General features: G+C 41.3%; 1 protein-coding gene across 2 annotated transcripts in view; it reads right to left on the reverse strand.

Moving 5' to 3' along the window:
- Positions 1 to 12726, reverse strand: part of LOC141947325 (transmembrane 4 L6 family member 18-like) — a 16496-nt gene extending 3770 nt beyond the window's left edge. Inside the window, exons 1-6 of one of the 2 annotated variants that reach the window (XM_074878304.1) lie at positions 12535 to 12726; positions 10755 to 10844; positions 10520 to 10668; positions 8938 to 9118; positions 2114 to 2203; positions 1319 to 1461 (exon numbers count right to left, since the gene is read on the reverse strand). In XM_074878304.1, the coding sequence (XP_074734405.1) occupies positions 1319 to 1461; positions 2114 to 2203; positions 8938 to 9118; positions 10520 to 10668; positions 10755 to 10844; positions 12535 to 12711 (830 nt within the window). In that variant the 5' untranslated portion in view covers positions 12712 to 12726. Of the gene's footprint in view, positions 1 to 1318; positions 1462 to 2113; positions 2204 to 3786; positions 5781 to 8937; positions 9119 to 10519; positions 10669 to 10754; positions 10845 to 12534 lie in introns of those variants that run through there. The other variant, XM_074878303.1, reaches the window with a different exon arrangement.
- Between the last annotated feature and the right edge of the window lie 3622 nt (positions 12727 to 16348).

Here is a 16348-nt window from a genome sequence, read left to right on the forward strand (position 1 = left end):
GTTTCCCTTTTACACACCCGAGTGTTAGACAGACACCGCTATTTTTTCAAATGGCAAAAGCCAAGTTTAAAACAGGAATTCTCATTTTATTGATTTAATTTCAGCTTTAGGTTAAGTCCAGCTGACACTAGTCCTGTGCAGAGAGCAGGAACACCCCACACCGTCAGTCTAACCAATCCACGCAGCCTAAAGGGCAGAGCCGAGGTGAGTGTCACCATGTGCCACTTCCAGTTGTTCCAGAGCCATGATCTGCATCCTTGGGGATCATAATGTGCACAGCTGACATGGGCCCTTTTCACTGAGACATGCCATAGCCTGGAGGGTAATTGCAAGAACCTTTGTTAGACTCACTTGTTCAGTGTCAGTTGTCTTTTTTTTTTTTTAAACATTCATAGCTGAAATGCTTTGAGCCAAATCTGGAGTACATTATTCAGCATGTGGCATGGCCCTTTACACTGAACTCAGACTCTCATTTTTGTATTTACAAATGGGATGATAATGCTGGTGATATATAGCATAGATTGCAGGATGCACTTCAGTGTTTTAAAATAAAGCTGGCTGTAGTCAGAGAAGGCCATAGCTTAGGAACTACTGTTGGATGCTGAAGAAACTTGTTTGTGATCCTCTGACAAATTTAATTCTCGGTGCATTCAGGTGCAGCTGGAAGAGCCTGGCATTACATGACTGGAAATATTCAAGTCTTATAAAGCCTTGATCTTTTAAAGGGAGAATGTAAAATCTTGCAAAAGCAGCCTCAGGTTACAGATCTGAATCAAACCTTTCACACCTTGAGGAGGCTGGGACACGGACAACACCTTGTCTACCTTGATTAGGTGTTTTATGAGATACAGCAGCTGTATGAAAAAATGACCAGTGATCAAACCACAGATGTCACTGAGCTTTAGGACCTGAAGAGAAACCTACTGAATTATTAAATATAAAAATGCCATCTATACTCTTTGACCCAAAACCTTGAGGAATTTGAGAGAATATTCTGCAAAAGTATCCATCTATGCTCACTCTGATCTTACACTCTTTGCTATACGTTCTTTATCTGGTGGTAGGCACAATCACATTTATCTAGATGGACCACCAGGTCTGATCAGTATGAAGATTCCTACATTTAATCTTTCTTTAAACAAGGAGGAAAATGCTTTTCTTTGAGGATTCAGGTGCTCATTCAAGAAGCTGAAAAACTTCACTCACCAATATAGGTCTTGCGTTCAAGAGACTACGCCATTTTGTGTAAAACAGAATTTGTCTGACTCCTGTTTTGATGAACAGTTTCTTCCAGAAGAGTTACACTGATGTTTCTTACCCTCCAGCAGTGTCTTTGAAGATATAATCCCATCCATGTGATGAATTGCAGAAGGGGCCCTGGATCAACCCCAAGGTAAAAATGATGCAACTGTATCCAGAGAAAGCAACTCCGAGCAGGGCTAGCACAATCGAAATAAAACTCTGCAGTAAAGAAAGAAAAATATTACTGTGTGGACACAGTATCCACAGCAAATACAGTCATTCAGCCTGCCTAGCTACTTCCTTGGGGTTGAATTTCACATCTGATAGTCCCAATCTTCAAAATTCAAGAAGAAAAATACCAGGTACAGAATAGCAAGCACACACGCACAAAATAAAGATTAAAGACAGTTTCACAACTCTCAGTTAAATATTGTTTGGGGATATTAATTTTTTTTTTTTTAAAAAACTTGCATTTTTGCAAAACCGTTTCCCAAAATGCTAGAGGAACACAACCACACATTAAACATGTTCGCATCCCAGATAGTGTAAAATAACTTCCAAATAATACAAGCAAGGGGGTGAAGCTATTTAGTTGGGGTACTTCAATGAAACTCTCAGGCCTTCTACATTTTTATTTTACAAGGATTTTTTGTGTCATTTTTTGTTTGCTTAATTCTTTCGTCCTGACTGTGCTTCAGAAGGAAGGTGCTACACTTTCTGTGACCTCTCAACCCAGCTTAGAATCCTCTTCTGTGAAAGGAAGCGGAAACAGAGCAGTAGAGAGAGCAGAAGGATGTGCTGGAAACACAGGAGCAGGAAGTCACTCAGAGCAAATGCTAAAGAGATGCCCAAGAATAAAACACGGACTCACCCTGTAGGTTTTGTTACAGCTCTCACTCCGGCAGCACCGATAGAACACGTTACACTCCAGTGTTATTAGAATTACTGCCAACAGAAGGATCTATAAGAGGACATTATAAGGTCAGTGAAATGACTGCAGATAGGAAGCCAAAGCCTCGTCACCTGTGGGAGGGGGGGACTGCATCGGCTGTGTGCTGCTGAGACTGTAACGCTGCTCAGTAGCGGAGCACAATTGCTTGAGGTGCACCACAGAACCATTTTATCAGGCTGTTACTGTACTTGTTTCGTGTACTTGAAAGACAAGAGTACAGTGTCTCCTATCACAGCAAAGTGTTACCAGCACAGACACAGCTGTATCACTGAAGCTGAAAGAATAAACCCAAGCTCACAAGTAAAAGAATCAATACCAATGAAGGGAAAGGTATTTTATTGACACAACCACATCAGTTCAACAGCTTCTTGCCGATACCCTGATCCATGGAAGTGTATCACCCTTGTCACCAACAGTCATATTAGAAAAAGGCAGTTGTACAAGCTTTTCATTGAATTCATCTGGACTTGTTTGCTTTCTCTGTCAAGTATCCATACTCTTTTTCTCAGACTATTGAATTATTTAAACCTGATACTAGAATCATTTCAGTAAATAAGACTGGGACTCCAGAACCATGAACTGCCACTCAGAGGCACTGGTTTGAAAGGGAAAATATGGAAAGGGAATATTTCTGAACTACAGCACTATTCTCTCACAAGCTGCAGGATAATATATATGTTTTTAATAAACTGGTAATAATCCTAAGGCTAAAAATGCTTCAAAAGATGAATATCACTGTGTAGGTAACTTTTTCCCAAATTTTCAACTATGTTTTTCTGTTCAAATTCTCTACCTGATAGTTTTTTACTCCACTGGAAAAGATAAGGTTTTTCTTCTGCTTTAGGAAGAACACGCAATTTGAAAAGAATGTCTCATGTTTTAATAATTCTCCCAGTTTAGCACCTTCATAAAAACACCTTACTTATGCAGAGGAGACCTGTTTTAAGTACTGACTGTGCACACACACTTTTATTACATTACTGCCTTCTGTCCCTGAGGCTACGGTTCTTTATGAACACAGAGAACAGTGTGAGCAGTGGGCAACTCTGCGTTCGCTTACTACTGCGGATGAGCACGTTACAAATGTAATGGAGAAAATCCTACTATGCCAATCCGTGAGACAATCTGCTGTATTTAGCCTAACAACAGTGGCACCTGGTGCACTGTGAACTGTGTCCAGTCCTCTAAATACTGGGCTGCACACAGCTCTTACAAACATCTAACAGATATGAGAAGCTTTTTCAGTTTTTGTTCCATTTTGTTTTGGTAAAAGAGCTCTAATTCAACCTCCATAGAGGATTAAATCAACATAGTGCCTGCTTCCATAATACAAGCATAAATCACACAAAAAAAGCCAGCAGGAAAAAAAAAGTCAACCCTGCAAAATCACTTACATGAAATTAAATAGTATACACAGCATGTAATTCAGTATATTTACATTTTTTTTCAGTTTGATCAAGTTGTCTGCCTGCAGTGTTTTTACCAAAGTAATCCATGTTCTCTTTAAAAGCACAATTATGTTGCTGCACAGTAACCCAATATTATTTGCAGCGGATTGCAATTCATTAAAAATCCATAGAATCAACACTTACCATCACACCTGAGAAACAGATGCCTTCAAAATACCACACGTAGTTGGGAAGCTGGTAACTGGCAGCATGTGAAGCTTTCCCATTAGGGAAGTATAATAGGATATTAACAACAATACTCCAAAGTGCAAGAGGTATCAGCAGACAACTCAAACAGCTTCCACATGTCTCTAAAGCCATCTCTCAAGAACTTTAGAAGTTTTGCTCTAAGCTAACAAAAGATTACAAGGTTTTAGATAAGAAAAGTGTTTGGACCTCCTCAGCTGGACTCAGTCATTTGATGTTCACCGGAACCAGGTGACTGGGGTGTGATTCCAGAGACACAGACGTGTTTAAGGGTTCGCAGAACAATGGATGAGTATCGCTGTCTAAACTCATTGTCCTTTCTAAGCACATATCTTTAAATAGCAGTTTCCCTTCTAAAAGATCCTCCTTTGTGATCTTCCAAATGAAATATGTCTAGGAGTCAGACTCAGGAAGGAACTTCAAAAATCTCATTTCCTAGTGATTGCTTAGAAACAGACTCCTCCCGAGAACACAGACCAGGATGTGGATATTCTGTGACACTCAGCCTTACTGCAGCTCAAAATTTTTTCTACCCTACATGGGGAAGGGAGCTGTCAAATGATAAATATGTGCAGTCTTTCTACAGAGGGGCACACACTGCCTCACACCACAGAGAATTAATACCAGAGCTTGTCAGACATGGCCCTAAGGGCCAACCAACACTTGCTGCTCACTTGGGGCAGCCTCACAAACACACCAAGTTGAGTTTTGGCTACCTTGCAGGTAGTCCAGAAGCCCAAGAAACTGCCAGGCAGACTTATTGTCACACTTTAATTACTCACTCTTTTCTGCATAATTATGCGGCTCAACTGTTTTACGAATTAAATCCTGCTATTTCTCCAGTTGCTCTATTCTGTGTTTACAGCTGAGTATGTACAGCTATGGATCTGACCTAAGGACATGTGACTTCTTGTACAGGACAAAAGGTCTGGCTGTTTTTTGAAATGCCTGCCGTTTTGCACTGCACAAAGCCAAAGCCAGACAGTTTCCCCATTTTCATGTGTCATCATTCCCTGAGCAACTAAACATTCACCACAGTAACACAGAACCAGAGCTGTCTGAATGCTCACAACGGGAAAGTCATAGTCAGAGAACAAAAAAAATTGGGGCTTTATCAAAAGCAAGACTGCTGATTTTAGAAGCAATGATGTCATGGCCTATTTTCCTTCTGTTTCCTCAGGAGCTGTTTTAGGCTCTGCACACAGGAGGCTCCTCTCATGATCTCATAAAAGCTGGGTTGCATGTTGTAACCAATTCCTTCTGACTGCTTTGAATGAGATCACCCAAGGAAATGGGCATGGTGGCACTCATGCAATTACACGATTTTTCTACCTGTTCTCTGCTGTGACTCTCTTGTTTCCCTCTCCTCTCCTTTTTCTAGGTGGTTTCATTTTGAAGTCCTCAGACTTTACTTTGAGGATCTTTCCATATTTTCTGTTTTACTCCCTAATCACTATGGACAGTTTTTTCAGGCCTCCCTCTAATTGAAATTAGCAGCAAACCTCCCTTTGCAGGGTCACAAGCACAGACAGAACACTGTCATCAACGCTGTGCCTTACAGATCAGAGGAAATAGCAGAATTAAAAGCAGGCCCATGACTGATTTTTTTTTTTTTTAATTACAAAACTCAGAGATCACGTAATAGGCTGAAATCTTTCTTTCTAAAAGCAAAGGCCAAAATTACTAGTGAGCATCTTAGTTTATAATCAAATTTGCTGCTACTTCTCATAGTAATCTGTTCTGATTAGAAGAAACTTAGTTGGAAAATGACACCTGAAACAGCAGTCATTCTGCAGTACAGCGGTCTGCATCAGGATTTCTTTTGTATCTGAACCGAGCTCTGCAAATACCAAATCAAGGTGTGTTTTTTTGCTGGCACATGGTACTGCTAGAACAGGAAGCAACCATATTATAACAAGTATTAAGCAAACCCAGCAAACAGTTTCTCAAATATCTTACCAAGTGTTGCAAGAACTGCTTTCCCGTTGCTGCCAATATCCATGAGTCGATGCCGAGCCCGTTACCGAAAAGTCATGTTTACTCTGGATGAGTGACTGCTCTGCTAACTGAAACGAATAACCTGAAACTACCACTTTTCCATGATGTAACTGATAAAACTCCCGAAACACTGTCTGATGCATCAGGCAACAAAGGGATTCAGCTGGCCTTTTTTTAAACGACAAGATAAACAGTGAGCAGTAACGCTGTGTATTAGTGCTACATGGATCTGAGCTGAAGTTTTAATTCTAAACTCTAGCCTAATCATTCTGTCCACTGGAATCTCTAAAATTGTTTCAGTTCTTTAATTAGTTGTGTGTATCAGAAATACAAGTAACAATTATGCAAGCACAAAGGCAAAATTCTGTAAATTGCGTGGGAATTATACCCTACTCCATCAAGACTCTCTTTTCCTTCTCCTCCCACTACACACAATTTAAATTTGCAAATCCTTTTTCAAACAGTGCTGCTTCATATACAAAGACACCGTACTGCGCAGTTGCAAGGAATTGTGTGTGTGTATACACACCTGCACATGCATATTCTCCTCTCTCCCATAGCGGGGCAAGGCAGGCATAAACACAACAAGCAGAAACAGTATGAAAGACTGCCCTCAACTACCTCTACATATTTATGTATGAATAAGTGGTATTTGTCCTGAGATTCTAAACACACACACTTCCCATCTGTGAGTTTTTGCTGCTGCGGATGTGCATGCACAATTTTGTTTTCACAGTTAATTTCTTTTTTTCAGATATGTATTTGTACTGGGCAGACTTGAGTGTGAGAACAGCCTGAGATAGACCTCAAGTTTCTGGGTGCCTTTGAAAGACCTCCCTCCTAGTTACAGTAGTACTAAGTATGCACTGACATCCACAGGAAATTCTTTTTCTCCCATAAACAGAAACTTACCTGTTTTCAAAGACGACATTAAATGCTACATTCCAAAACTCAGCAATAATGGCAATCAGTCTCATTTCTTTGAAATGAATGGCACGTCACATTTTGGTTATCACTTGAAAAATGCCATTGCCTGTAGCACACTGACCTTGCCAGAGCTGCTGACAGCATATCATTCAGATTTACTTTATCTTGTGACAAAACATTCACTGTAATACGCTACAAACTACACTTTGGAGGTTCTTGCACAGGACCTTAGAATACTGTCTCCAGGCTGCTTATTGGTGAAGTCAGCTATTTCAGGTTAACGTGCCACTGCTGACCTGAATTTGCACTATATTGTCTGAACCCTGCCAGGCCTGGGGGTCTGCTGAAGTACCGAACAGGCCCCAGACTCACAGGGTGTCTTGTCTCAAGACTCTGAGCAGTCAGGAGGTGAGGCCCCTTGGGAGAGCAGCAGAAGGGACACAGAGTGGCAGCTCAACTCCTGTATCCATCAGAACTGCCACTGAACTGTCAGACCCCGGTGATGCCACTGAACTATCAATCATACTCCTGCTGATGCGCAATCGCCTGGCTCGGCTAAATGATCCAAACCAAACAGTGGAGCAGCTCCCACTCTGACAGAACCTGCTGGAGAGGAAAAGGAGGTTATAACATGACTGCTTTATATTCACATTCTCATGCCCCCACCGTCCCTTACTCTAAGGCCAGGGAAGCAGTGTTTCCACATGGGCAGGGAAAGAATCACTGACACCTGCTGGGCATTTTTAATACAAATCTTTATTTGTGAAATACAGCAGATGTTCCGAAAAAATCCTGAAAAGGTGAAGTGCATGTGTCTGCCCTCGATCATCCACATTTTACTGATACTTTGCTTTTGTTCCGGCTGAGTATTCATTTATATCCAAGCCAGACTAGATTGGGTTTGTGTTCATTCCAACACCAGAATGAAAATGCAACTTTATTGGGAAGACAGTATAAAGTACAGAGCTGTTGTGTCAGTAGAAAGAAAAAAAAAAAGGCATCCTTAGTTGACATGTTCAGGCCGTTCCCATACTAAGATGAAATGAACCAAAGAAATTCAGAATATATTTTGCCCTTAGATACAGGCTGGTTAGTGGAAAACCTGCATATGACTCCAACAACAAAGGCTGGCCCCAAGTCAGTGAAATTGATGGCAATAGCACAGTCTGACAACAAACAATGTGCATTTTAGTATGCATGGAATATAAAAAAACCCCACACACATGCCCCGATGTCAATGCATTGTCAGGTTTCTAGCAAACGTATGTCTGTGGGGGGAACAAAAAGAAAGAAACACATATTAAGGGGAAGAATGCTAACGTTGTATCCAACTGTAAGAGCTAAAATTAACCGACCACATTTAGACAACCATAGCACAGCTCTTTATACTGCAGCTACAGCATGGAGGACAGGAACGAGAAGCCAGTAATAGCTTTGAAAGAGCCCCAACATTCAAGTATGCCAATTAAAAACTGAAACATTCTTAGCCATAACATGTGTGTGATATAAATCGTATCTGGTTCATACCTTAAACCACTGCAATTCCAACACTACCACTACGATACTGATTGTAACAACATACTCAAACTGTTTAACAAGACTCCAAAGAAATTTGGATGAAATTCCCCTTCCTCATTCAAAAAAACCCCCCAGATCTTTCTGCAGGTTCTGTTAGCTGTGTGCAGTTTAATTCCTTATCTTACTTTTACTAAGTAAGGCCAGGATGCTGCAGTTTTCATGACATACGACATTCTCAGTAGTCTGTGAGCAAAATACAAGGCTAAAGCGATACAGTCAGAACAAGCAGCTCACCACAAAACTGCACCCCACTGTGCAGCAATGTCAGAGACCATCACCATCAGCAGATTTGTATTTCATTATATCGCCTATATAGTGCTAATGACCACATGTGCCACAGGAAGGAAAAAAAAGCCTTCCAGTTCCTATGCAGACTAACCTCACTGTGACAGCTGAGGAATCAGCTGAAAGCATGTGGTCAAATACTACATGAAAATGTTTAACACAACAGGGCTATAAAAAAAGTTGTACACTGAATTGTTGCTTAAGAATACCTAAAAAAAAATAGCTGCTAAGTAAGACTCCATAGTAGCATCAGTAACAACAGTGTTTCACGCTCATCTGAGAAGCATGGTTATAACTTACCTCCTCACGGCTGCAGCACAGCCCACACACTCCTCCGAGAATGCCGTTGATTATCTGTACGAAGCACAGAATGAACTCTATTCCTCCCAAGACAAGGAGGATGGAAAAGAGGGTGACATTCCACTGCACGATGTTGTGAGGTTCCTGACAGGCAGACCACTTGTTATACTCAAACAAGTACCTGTACACAGCAATTAAAAGCATATTAACACTGTGAGGGAGTGGGATGCTTACCGTACACTGGAACCAAATTACATCTAGTCTGTAACTGCACTGAGGATAATCACTCTAAGTGGGAATAGGAAATGCAATAGTTTATTCTGTGCAGTTTGCTCTGTTTAAGAACATGTTGAACCATCAACCATACATTTTCAATAAGTTTTAAATTTCTTTTTAAAAAAATAGCTAAGCTATAAAGGCAGAATCTTCTATGACTAATTAAAGTGAGACACAAGCTCAAGAAAGCTGAAAGAACAAAGCTGTTTCTCAAAGCACCCACAGAACTTTTCAGGACTGGGCCTTTATTCTAAAAACAGCAATTACTGTTCTGAAGCAAATGGGTCACTTCCTCCCCTGTGCTGCTGTCTTTGGGCTCTCACACACCTACTCTGGAAGAGCCAAACACAACACAAATTCAGAGGGCTACTGCAGTATTCCAGCTGTTACTCCTCACCCACATCTTCAGAACATCAGCACCACTGAGCCTCAGCACGGACCTAACTCAGTTCTTTATGTTCAGTCATAGAACTGAACATAGGAGGGGGGTGGGGGGAGGAGGAATGCCCCCTCTTGGGGGAGATGCAACTGGAATGCAGAATTCAAACTCTCTGCTGCAAAGGAGCTTTATGTGGCTTAGTACTCAAGCTGCCTCTAGTCCAGCATCAGCCATAAACTGTTACTAGAAACAGCCTCCAGGTGCCAACCATACAGACACTGTCAAAGCACATCATGATCCAAACCAAATCCTCCTCCAGTCCACAGGATTTGTGGGGATTAATGGGGAATAGCATACAAAGCTACACAGGCTTGGTTTGCTGGAGAACCCTAATTAGGGATAATTAAGACCTTCTGGCCCTCCTCACCCTGCAGCATGTAAAGATTCTTATAGACCTCTCCTATTTCCATTTACAAAGGTTCTATGCTATTGTCACTAATGAAGGCATTCTGCCAGTTTACACTGATGCAAAGCAGCTTCAGAAGCAAGCCTCACAAAACAGATTCTTACACAAATATGCAAATTTCATAACGACCACTATTCATAGTTTGTAAATCCCTCAAAGTCCTAAAACTTTACACTTTATGTTAGAGGTTTCATGGGCATGAACAGTATATGGTATATAGGTATTATTACCTCTCTCTATAAATGCACAGATCCCTTTTTGTAGAACAGAGGATTTATACTGCTTTGGTTTTAAACTGTAGCAGTGTGGGTAACTGATGCCATCTGTTTAGTTCTTAGTGAGAAGCATAAACTTACGAATGGACCTTGGTATATGGTTACTGGACATTGCTGAACGGTACTGGAATAAAGCCCATGTGTATGTGGGGAAAGATCTAACACCCCCAGGAACAGACAACTTACCCTCCAGAGGATTCAGTGAAAGGATACATCCAGTTTCTCTCTAGGCGAGTAAAGCAATACGGTCCATGAGACAAGCCCAGTGCTGAAATGATTATACAGTATCCAGAACCAAGGATCCCAATAAAGGCTGCCAGAACTGAGGACAGCATCTGCACAGCAAACAGACACAAACGTTCAACACAGCCATCATTTGTCTTCGGGATTATCTAGGACTGGAGCACAGAGACCCACTTACCGCGCAGCTCTTCCCATAGTCCTCATGGCCAAAGCACCCACAGCAGTCGTCGTTGTGAAGCCCAATGAACACTGCAGCTGGGATGAGCACCTAGGAACAGAGCAAACAAACCACACTGTTCTGGTTGTCGCACAGACAGGGCAGGTGAAACACAATCCTCACACTGCGTTCACTTATATAGCTTCTTGGCAGGGGGCTGGGGGGGCAGCCTGTAGAGATTATTCAGTTTTACTCCTATTTAACACAGTAGGCCTCTCACTACTGATATCAGTAGCACCAACACCAGGGTAGGTACATTTCTATTTCTGCTTTGGGTATACACAGCACTTAAGTGCATAAAGACCTTGTCGATAAAGAGCCTGCTGTGGTATTGCTGCAATTTAAAGTACTTCAACTTTAAAAAGTTTTTGTTCACATTAAAGGCTGCATCCTGCTAGTAAAATGCTTTGCAAAAAAAAAAAAAGCATTCACTTCCTGCCAAATGGGGACTACAGGACAAGTCTTTCAATTATTTGTTTAAAAAAAAACCAAACAACTACCAACATATAGCCACTGAAGAGTAGTCATCACTGCCTGTGTGATGACAAAGCAGTCTGACTGGAGTAGAAAGTCTAGGAATATTTTGCACAATTCAGGCAAACCTCTCATTACAGACAGAAATGCAAAGTAACAAAGCAGAAGCTATCTGTAAGAAACATGAATACTCCAGAGTTTTTAGCAGAAAAATCAAGAAGGAGCAGAGTTCATTGAACAGATCATCCTCCCCACCAGCACTAACAGGACTTAATAATAGTTTGCACTTATAAAGACTCTACACCCAGGAGTACCTTGGAAAGCCATAAAGAACAAAGTATTATCTGCAAACTGCACAGATTTACTTAGCAAGATACTACAATAAAAACTATCCAGTTGAACAGTCACATACTTGTCAGCCCTTACTCAAGCCTATTGCTGAGCCCCAGTGCTGCAGGTCCAGGAGAGGCTGTACAAGTGTGTTCCAGGAGCAGTTGTGTTGATTTCACTCGTATTATTCTGTGTGTAACGCCCAGTCTTTGCAAATGCCAGTCTAGGCTCCAGCGGGGCTGTATCACAGCTGTAAACCCCCCTCACGAGATGGAGGGCCTTACCACGCAATCGTTTTTTGCAGACACCTTTCGATCTGTAGCCTATCTCTTAAGAGGACTTTTAAAAGCAAATGAAAAAGGAAGCCTGGAGTCAGGGAACTTAAATATGCTACAGTGTGGTCCACAAAATTGAAAAGGTAGAAAATAAGAGCTTCTGATTAACTATGTCCTATAATGAACATCCGCAATTCTTTATCCTTTGCTGTTACTCGAATGTAAAGCTTTGACAACTGACTTTGATAGAGGCAGAGAAATAACTGTTAACATCTCAGATAACAGAAATTAAAGAATTGTAACTAAATGCTAGTTATCTAGGGACATTTAAAAGGAGACTAGTTCAATAATATAACAAAAAATTAAGATTTAACCTTTTCTGCAAACTGTGACCCACTCAGAGGTTTGATTCCAGTTTTGCCTTTGAATTCTGCGACATAGACCCTATAATTTTCTCAGCTTTGAAGTGACATAATGTTCCTGATAAGGTAACCAATAGTAACTAATAATACCTATGGGGTAATATAGCTAAATTCTTTTGATACAAGTCCAGAGATTCCTGCTGTTAACATACTTGATCAATAAATTTATATAACTGGTAAAACAGTAATACCAAGTAGCTCCAAAATAAACATAAAAGAAACCACTAGCTCATTACTTACCAAAAAGCCTCCACCTAGAATGCCATGAAGGCACTCCACGTATTTGCCAAGATGATGCTCTGAAGCAAATCTTGTTTCACCATTGGGAAAATAAAGTAAAATGTTGGCCACGATGCTGAGCAAGGCAAGGACAAGCAACTTATAGCCAATACATCTAGCACACCTTCCAAAACACATGTTCTCAGCTTTACGAATCCTTCTTTCACTAGTCCAATCCAACCTCTCTCATACCTGTCCACACCTAAAAGAAGATCAGCCTTTATTCTCAGCTCCTTAAATACTCAGGGTTACCTAGCTACCTGGATGACGTTTGCACCTCTTCATGACTGCCTTTCCCAATTGCAGAGAGAGGAACAGGGATGGCAGAACGCCACCACCCTTCTTAAATGCAGTAATTGTGGACAAACCAAATGCAATCAAGGAAATATTGAACACTAGGTAATTTCACTCTAATATATGATGCTTGGAATGATCACCAGTGAACATGATTAGACATGAACAACAGACTTAAACCACAACACAAGTTCTGCTAGGAACTGAAGGAAAAAGGTTTTGTTTTCTTTGTTAGAAGCAGCTTTGACTTTTAGGTTTATAGAATGATTCAGAACAACCTGAAGCCAGGGAAAGACTCATCTGACTTCAACAATACTGAGTCAGAGTTTTGTGTATAAATAAAATAAGGTCTACAGCAATGAGGAGTATGTAGAGCAACCTCTCGCTTTGCAAGCCTGTTGATGGAATAAGAGCAAACATCAGGAGATTGGAAAACAAATAAAATGGACAGGTAGGCTTCTAAGGAGTGTCCTTGTTCTTGCCATTATAAGACAAGCTGACTTTAGATTGACAGGCATTTGTTAAAGCTAAACCGAGCAAACTCTGGTAAAAAAAGAATACTGTGTCAAAAAGAGGATTATAAAATACAGTCCTTGCACTGAAATTTCAGCAATTTAGAAACACAAAAATAGAATAACCCCAGAGAGAAATATACTGTATCAGGGGTTTCCAAACTGTGTTACATGTACTAGTAACATTCATTTGCATAGTAAATGGAGATATAAAGTGACCTGGAAAAATTAAGATCCAGTCTTCTCTCTTACCCCTCATGCAAATTTTGCTAAAATAGCCAAAAGCTTTCTTCTTCACATACATGCAGCTCAGCAGAGGCATGAGCTGCCATGCCCACTACTATCCCACGATAACTAAGAAACACACAGGCCCAGACGAGATTCAGGAGGTGCTGCTGCTGCCATCATCATACAGCGCAGTTCTCATTGAAAAAAACCAGTAGCTAGACAAACTGAGTTCAGGAATGTACAGGATATCAGAAGACTATAGTGAGACTTTTTCAATTGTTTAGGGAGAAAGATACTAATTCCTTTTTTTGGGTTGGAGGTGTATTTTTTTTTAACAGCTAAATGACACTGTAAACAGAAGTCCAAATCAAATCCGTTCTTGCAAGTGACATGAGCAACACTTAAGCTGAGAGAGCGAGTGTGTGCAAAAAGAAGAGGCGTGGGGGAAAGAGAGCAGCCTTGTGCAGATGTGGGCTTATGATGTAACTTCTCCGGCTATTGTAGCTGTTGACCTTGGAGACTTCCTTCATAATGAAAAATATTCTCCAATTGTAGAAACACAGGCTTACCATTACTGTGCCCTTCACCTCTGATGACCGAAACAAACATAAACATCATCCTGCAAGTTTCCTCTGCAGGAAGAGATGGCTGCTCAACTGAAAACTCCCTTTATTGTGTTATGCTAAAAAAAACCCAAACCACTCCCCACAAAACCCACCACCCACCACCCTCTTCCCCCAGCTCAACCACCACACCATACATATGGTCACTGGGAATTAGATCTAAAATCCGTTCTATTTGTAATCTGTATAATTGTTTTCTAAACACTTGATCTGAAATAAAGTTTCACATAATCAGGAACTTCCTATATTTAAAATAAATTCTGTACATTACCAAGCATGAAGGACACTGCATGGGCATTGCAGTCTGCAGTGACTACCAACCCCTGCCCCTCCCAAACAATGCAATAGCAGTTGTCTATATAATCATATATGTTACAAAAAGTCTTGAACCTGTTTACTTCTCATGCCTGTTTGCTTCATAAATCCTGACTTTACTGCTTGCCAAAGTGAGCAGGGGTGGATTTCTGGAATGTGGTGGATTTTTGGGCACGTTGAGTTTTACATGATGAAACCAACCCCCTCACAAGCAGTAGCCAAACACAAGTTTCTCATCAACCTGAGGAACAGCAGGGCCCAAACTGCAGCTTAAGACATGCTCCAGCACCATGAGATGGCAGAGCTTGCACTAGCATAAACAAAACCAGAACTAAGTTTTGAGTCTTTTATACAAGAACCACAGTGTTTGCACTTAAAGAGGTAAGATAATTGTGTTCTCACTCACAGGTGCTTCCCCATGGCCCATGGGAAGCTCTACGATTTCTCTCTCACAAAACTGTTCCTGTAGCTCTGATGCCTGTTCTCGATAAAGAACACATATTAAATGGCATTCAATCACCCGGTGTTATTAGAGACAATACAAGTCTAATTCTAAGCTGAAGCCTAACTGTAGGCTGTAGGTCTAGTCCTCAGCTCCACCTGCTGAAGTGTGGAACAGGAAGGACAAGACAATCAAAGGGGCAGTGAAGCACTTTTGATACACGCCCTAAGGTCCAGCGGATAGGACCACTGTGAAAGACTCTCCTGGCAGAAGGGAGATGGTTTATAAACAATTACAGCAACTGGCTGGTACCCCCAAATCATTAGTTCTGCAGGATAAAGTTTGTCAGCAGTGCTACATGGGGCAGGACACTGACCCTCCATGACAGAGAAGTGGCTAAAATTAGGTGCCTTGTCCAATTAGTGAGGTATCCAGTACCAGGACTAATTTCACATGGGGTCCAAAGATCCAGCAGCCCCTCTCTAAAACAAAGAAACCCCACCTCGATAGTCATTGTTGCTTTGGCCCTTCTACGGCAGCAGCGCGACAGAAGCCTGCTTCTTCCACAAAATAAAGAGGTTAGAAAGAGACTAGTGTTTCCCGATGCCAAAAAGTGAGAGATCTCAAACAGCAGAAGAGCTCTCTACATTCAAGCTCTGAAAAGCTGAACATTCTCTAGCTTTCTGTACCTGCTTCTCAACCAGCACGACAGGAGTAACAGAAATTACTTTCTCCAGCTCAACAATGTATTGGAAACCCTTGCTATACTTTTGGACAAGTCCTAAGTTTACCTACTGTACAGAGGAGCAGTTTATCAAAGATTGTCAAAGTTACCACAACTTGCAAAGTTACTACATACTTGCAGAGACGGAAAAAAACCTCCAAAAACCACAAAACCACAGAATTTTATCATGAAAAAGAAAGCTGTGAAGTATCCCATTTCTCCTACAAAAGAAAATTACTTCAAGTACAACCACATCTAGCATCTCTGCCCTAAGCCAGATTCCCAAAGTGATTCATCATAATCAACAGAAGAAACTGAGTTGCAACAGCAAAGAAAAGTGCCACACAACAAAGGAGATCTCTGGATTCCACGAATATATTTTAAAGCCCACAGTAATCCTGGAAACACCCCCACCACTCTACTAAAGAGGAAATCGGGGGGGGCAGGGGGTAAGGATATCTGCAAAATAACTACAGAAGTGGTCAGACAGACCCAGACCCATCACATCAGAGTCAGCTTGGGGTCAAGAACAGGATCATGCAGCCCAGGCTCCATTTCCCTGACAGGACACTGGGCACTCTACCATACTTGAACTCGATGCACATGCGTGCTGTAAGGTGCTGGTGCTCTGAGGATG

The sequence above is a fragment of the Strix uralensis genome, chromosome 9, assembly GCF_047716275.1.
Source record: "Strix uralensis isolate ZFMK-TIS-50842 chromosome 9, bStrUra1, whole genome shotgun sequence".
Classification (NCBI taxonomy): domain Eukaryota; kingdom Metazoa; phylum Chordata; class Aves; order Strigiformes; family Strigidae; genus Strix; species Strix uralensis.